Source organism: Tupaia chinensis, unplaced genomic scaffold, assembly GCF_000334495.1.
Source record: "Tupaia chinensis unplaced genomic scaffold, TupChi_1.0 Scaffold000627_1, whole genome shotgun sequence".
In the NCBI taxonomy this organism is placed as follows: domain Eukaryota; kingdom Metazoa; phylum Chordata; class Mammalia; order Scandentia; family Tupaiidae; genus Tupaia; species Tupaia belangeri.
In genome coordinates, this window is record NW_006160147.1 from 2456608 (window position 1) to 2462520 (window position 5913).

At 57.1% G+C, this 5913-nt stretch overlaps 1 protein-coding gene across 2 annotated transcripts in view; it reads right to left on the reverse strand.

Annotated features, from left to right (window-relative positions):
• Positions 1-84: 84 nt before the first annotated feature.
• The window catches only part of GOLT1A (golgi transport 1A), a 20015-nt gene continuing 14186 nt past the window's right edge, over positions 85-5913 (reverse strand). Inside the window, exons 2-5 of one of the 2 annotated variants that reach the window (XM_006159199.3) lie at positions 4883-4974; positions 3693-3805; positions 1038-1101; positions 85-427 (exon numbers count right to left, since the gene is read on the reverse strand). In XM_006159199.3, coding sequence (XP_006159261.1) covers positions 389-427; positions 1038-1101; positions 3693-3805; positions 4883-4974 — 308 coding nt within the window. In that variant the 3' untranslated portion in view covers positions 85-388. Of the gene's footprint in view, positions 428-1037; positions 1102-3692; positions 3872-4882; positions 4975-5913 lie in introns of both variants that reach the window. The other variant, XM_006159198.3, reaches the window with a different exon arrangement.

Genomic DNA, 5913 nt, shown 5'->3' on the forward strand with positions numbered 1-5913 from the left:
GGGCCCCTGCGGCAGCCTGCCCTGCAGCACGGGCGGGCTTAAAGGACTAGGAGCACGACTGGAGTCCTGGAGTGGCAGACACACTCGGGAACACAGCGCTTGGGGGTTTAATCTTCCCTTTCCCCCATACGCCCAGGAGGGGGTTGGGATGCCAGCCTCCGTCCGCTCTCCATGGGGCCTGGGTCTCTGCTCCTGACGGGCCCGGCAGCCTGGAGTTGACGTGGGATTCGAGGTCAGTCACTCAGTTCCGTTTCTCCTTCTGGACTTGGGCAGGTCCAGACATGACAGGAGGCAGTCAGCGCTGGCCAGGGCACCTGTGGGGGTGGCCTGCAGCCCCCTTCCAGCCCCTCAACCAATGATCCAAGTTCAAGGGGCTCATCTCTGTGCTTCAGACCATTGAGCTGGTGCCTTGAAGCCTCCGGAACAGCTGTGGGAGCCAAGAATCATTACTCCAGACAAAGAGCGGGGGCGGACTCGGCGTCCAGGTTATTACCGAGCTGGCCTTGAGAGCTGGAGCAGGCCAGGCGCGGGCACGGAGTGGGGCTTGGGGGCTGCACCCAGCTGGCAGGCACAGCAAGGTGCTGGCCAGGGGCCCTCCCTGGGCTGCTCATCTGTCGGGTGCTTCAGACAGGGCGGTGTGGGGCTGGTCCCCTGCCTGTGGCTGTCCCAGCAGAGAACAGAATCTGCCGTCTTTGTCCCTGGTTATCACACATCCCCTCCACACCCGGGGCCCAAGCTTAGCCAGCTCCCCAGAAATCCTCGGCACTTCCTGGCAGGGTCACCCAAAGTCTCGGAGCCCCCATCTTGGCTCCAGTTGGGAGCTGTTAGGGCACCTCCCTCTGTAGACATCCTTAGGCAGGACCGACTGCTGTGGCCACCCTCCCCTCATCTGCACTTGTCACATGGAGGTGGCGCAGGGAGGGGAAGAGGGGCTGAAGGCTGCCAGCCTGGGGAGACAGGGTGGGGCACCTGGGGCTGCAGTTTTACCAACTCCTCGTGCCCTCCCCAAGGCGCAGCCGCAAGCACAGAGTACTCACCGCACTCAGGAAGGGGATGTTGCAGGCGTTGCCCAGGAAGCCGAAGGCCACAGGAAAAAAGCCCCTAGGAGCAGAGGGGAGGAGGGAGGAGTCAGTGAAGGCCCAGGAGGGGAGGACAGAGTAGGGAGGCTGAGAGCCACCAAAGCCTCCAGCCACGGCTCCCATGAGAGCAGCCCTGGTCCTGGGGCCATGCTTGCCGCTGCACCCGGTTTCTTGAGGTAATCGAGTGACATGGTAAAGAACGGAGGCTCTGGGATCGGGCTCCGTGGACCCACATCTTGGCTGACTACTTGCCGGCACTGTACACACTCGGACAAGTTCCGAAACGTCTCTGCAGCTGTTTCCAGCAGTGAAATGGGCTCACAATAATAATAGCATTGGGACCAGCAGTTGGCATAATGGCTATGTTGCTGGACTCCCAGGTAGTCAACCACAGTTCCAGTCCCAGGCCCGGTGGCTTAAACTCACACCAGGCGCATGTGCGTGCGTGCCCGAGATCCAGAGAGGAGAATGGAGGAGAAGAGATTGCATCGTGTCCATCCTCCCTGGGGGGTGATTTCTTGCTTTCTGTCTCTCTGTCTCTCTCTGTCTTTCCGGCGAGCGCATGTGCCCTACAGCAAAAACTTCTCAAAAAAATAAAAATAGTAACAGGGTCCACATCGCAGAAGTGACACAAAGAAATGCTCGGGAAATGTGCATTTTCACTGTTGTCACTTTCCTCATCGTTATCAGTCTGGACTGAAGCCTTCGCCTCCTCCCCTGATTGGGAAGAAGGCACCCTGGGCCCTGGGCATGGATTGTCATTGGATAGTCCCTCGTGCCTTGGCATCCCCGGGCACAGAGCCACCCTTTGCTCCTGGCATCCCCGCTCCTATCAAACACACCCTGTCAAGGTCCGACTGGGCTCATGTGTGAGGTCCTCCCAGGGCTTGGAGGCAGCCAGGCAGGTGTGGGAAGGGAGCCTGCATGGAGTGGGTGGGTGAGGAGATTAGAATTTGAATTCTGGGGCCAGCAAATGGTGTACTGGTTACACCACTGGACTCCCTCATGGCCAATGGCTTGAAACTCATGCTGGGCGTGTGTGTCCACGCCCAAAGACCCCAGGAGGAGAATAGAGAAGGGAATGTGGTGTAGCCATCCCCCCGGTGCGTGATTTCTCACTTCCCTTCTCACTGTCTCTATCTCTGTCTCTCTCTCTCTCTCTCTCGGGTGAGTGCATGAGCTTGAAGGCAAAAAACCCCTTCCAAAAAAATATTCAACTTCTGGCTGAGCCACTTCCTTTTCTTGTTGTCAAGTCCCTGAGGCTCAGTTGTATTTCTGAGTTCCTTAGAGTTCAGATGCTTATTATCCCTTACTACAGTGTTGCAAGGTGTCTTTGTCAAGGTTTACTTTGGGTTCGAACTACTGAATCTGCAGTGGCGGCACCACACTTCTGAGCCCTTGGTAAATGAGGCTACTGTCAGATCGATTTGCCTTCCCTACCAGGGAATAAGTTCCTCCTGGTTTAGTGCCACTTCCCATGCCAGCCCTATATTTGTCATGCAGTAGGTACTTAACAGATATTGGATGATTTGAACTCACGACTTTTGAATCATGACACACTTGGGTATTGAACGAATGGTGGCAGCCACGTGTGAGGAAATCTAGGGTCCTGCAGCCACATTCCATGTGGTCTATTAGGCCTGCAACATCAAGGCCAGTCAGGGTGTTTTCGAGGCCACACTAAGCAAATGGGGGCTCCTATCAGAATCCAGGGGTTCCTGACCCCCACTCCTTCCCATGACTGCATAAGCCATGAGCTTTCCGGTCCCCACAGTCCCCATCCCAGCCCTGCTCTGTCTGCAGTATCTCATGGACACGAGGTCCTCCCTCCCACCCCGCGTCCCTGATATTCTTTCCTTTCTTTTCCTCCAGTCTTCTGGTAGACCCTCCTCATCCCCCAAGACCCGCCTCAGGTCTTGCTTCTTCCAGAGTGCCTCCCTGGCCTCCCTCTGAGCTCCTGTGGGTGCTGGCATGGGTCTCCCTGGGCTTCTCACCTGTCAGAGGCTTCAGAGAAAGGGAGGTTCGGGGGCTGGGGCTCACTGCCTATGGCTGTCCAAGCAGAGAACAGACTGCCACATGCTGTCACTGACAGTCACGCAGCCCAGCCGTGGCTCTGCATCATGGCTGAGTTCCACCCTGCCTCCTATTGGGCCCAAGGCTGACATAGGACAGTCCAAAGGCAGAGACCCTTGGGTCAAGTCTGGATGTTTCACACACTGGTAGTGAGGCCCTGAGCATGGGGCAGCCTCTCTGCATATTGGTTTCTTTATCTGTTAAGGAGAAGACAATCCTGCAGTGGGGTATGGGGATAAAATGAGGTGATTGTGAGTGGCTCGACCCTCTGGATCACTGAGACTTGCGGGCAGGCTGGTGTCTCCGCCCTGGCGAAAGGCACAGTGCTGGGGATGCGGACGTGCTGCATCTGCTGGTGGATGGGCCGGTCTCTCCTGTGCATTCTGTAGCCTATCCTGCATCCAAAGTGTCACCCTCCCATTTCCAATCTTCCTATGGCTCTCGTCTCTTGTAGGATGAATTTCCAGGATCTGTTAGGGTGATATCGGCTACTCAGATGCTTTGATATGTCTGTCCCGGGTTATGGGGGTTTGCACTCACTTGAAGAGGCTAAAGAACCCGTAGGTCTCCAAGAACATGCCCAGGAGGGGCCAGCGCAGCAGCACAATGACCACGCCCCCCAGGAAGAAGCTGGTTCCCTTGAGCTTGTGCCGCTGGAAGAAGAACGAAAGGGTCTTCCTCAGGCCAATGATGAGGGTAAGGCCCGTCAGGAACAGCAGCTGTGGGGTAGGGAGAGGCGTGTGAGAGCAAGCCCACCAGCCCCTGGAGGAGTTGGGCTCAGTGTCAGGCAGGAGGCAGGGTGCTATGAGAAAAGTTATCTGGGCAGAATTCCGGAGCTTGAGCAGCTGAGCAGGCTAGGGACAGACCTGCCCAGAGGCAGGCGGTGGACAAAGAGAACTCTGAAGGGCTCTAGTTTCGCACCCAGTTCCTTGGATCCCAAGCCTTTCTCCACACCTGACTTCATTTATCATCATATCTCCCAGGGAAGAGAGAGTGAGATTCTCACCATCTTACAGAAGTGAAGGCTGAGGCCCACTAGGTTAGGCACCTACCCAAAGTCACATGGAACCTTTGGGGTCCACTGCCCGTAGGTTACACTCCAGGCCCTCCACCATGTGGCCCTGTCATTAACTTCAGATCCCTAATAATCCCTTAAGACTGCCCAGACTCCCCTCAGATCAGCCTCTCCGGCTTCCTCCTGGCCTGTCCCTGCTCGTCCTCCCTTCTCCAAACCTTTCCTCCTGCTGCGCCAGCCACCGGGATGTGCTTTGTCCTCCTCGTAGGATGGAGGGATTCCCTTTCCAAATTCCTTCCACCCTCTCTGATTGAGGGTGCTCTCTTTCCTCAGGGTCCCTTGTTTCACACTGAACGTGTTTATCCATTGTGACTTTACAGTGCCCCCTTCTTCTCAGCCGTGTGCACACACATGATGGCCCTGTTCCCAGGTAGTGGTGTTCAGATGGCAGGGACATAGCGTGTGCTTCATCTTGTAACCCAGGGCCACTGGAACCCCCAGGGCCCCACCCAGAGCTGGATGCGATAGTCCAGTTTCCCAGATTCTCTGTGCCCAGTGGGCTCTGCTGTCCATCCCTGCGAACTTCACCTGCCTGAGCTTGGTGATGTCTGACCCCCGGAGAGACACCATCTGAATGAACTTGGAGTTGACCTTCCTGGCAACGGAGACCTAGGCAGCTTGGGGTGGGGTTGGCATGCAGGGCTGGGGGACTCACGTTTCCGAAGGCCAGGAGCACTGAATCGAAGTACAGGAGGATTCCAAAGAGGATGAAGAAGATGCCGAAGCCGGTGGTACCCACGCCAATCTCTGTAACAGGCAAGGAGGTTGGGGTGGGATGGGCTTTGGGGAGCAGGCTGGGACTCTGAAATGTCCCCCTCTGCTTCAGGATGCCTCCGGGGGAGCCGCTGCATTCCAGAGGAATCTCAGCCTCCCTGCTCTCAGGAGACGGAGGGATGGCCAGGGAAAGGAAGGACGGGCGGGACCTAGGCTTGGCACATGCGTTTAGCACGCAGTCACTTGTACGGGCTGAGGTATTCGTCCTTGCAGCAGCCTGCGAGGGAGCGAGTATGCCCTCGCCTCTTTATGCTTCCAGCTTCCTCCTGCCTTCAAATTCTGCATCATCCAGGTCTTCCCCGGGACTGAGTCTCTGGCTGAACACAGCCATCTGCCTCCTGTGTTCCTGCCCTTGTGCAGCGGGGCACTGCTGGAACCCAACCCGTGACAGGGGCAGAGGGTCCTCCTGAAACACGGCCAGCAGCCCAAGGGGCCTCGGCATTGTCTGGCTGCCCCCTGCTCTTGCTCTGTTTCTCGAGGCTTGCCCTCCTGAAAGTCTCCTTCCTTCTCACCACTGCCCTGTCCCCAGCTCTCAGGGACCACCTCTCACTCGGATCCGGGAAAACATACCACAGTTGAGAGTGTACTCATTGTCCCCCCTGGGAGCCTACCCCCACCTGCAACTGCTCCCTTGTCCTCCTGCCTCCCTGCAGGTGCGCCCCTGTCCTCCCTCCCTCCTGCAGCTGCCTCCCAGGTGCCTGCCACACACCCCTCAGCCTCCTCTAACTTCAGCCCAGGGCTTCAGGCAGTTCTGCTGAACTCAGACACTGACAGCCCCAGTTTGCAAGGGTCTCAGGGCCAGCCAGTCCAAGACACTAAGGTCCCTTACTTGCTTAAGAGCTATGTTTTTGGGGAACCAGCAGTTAGCGTAATGGCTATGTTGCTGGACTCCCACGTAGTCGACCGCCGTTC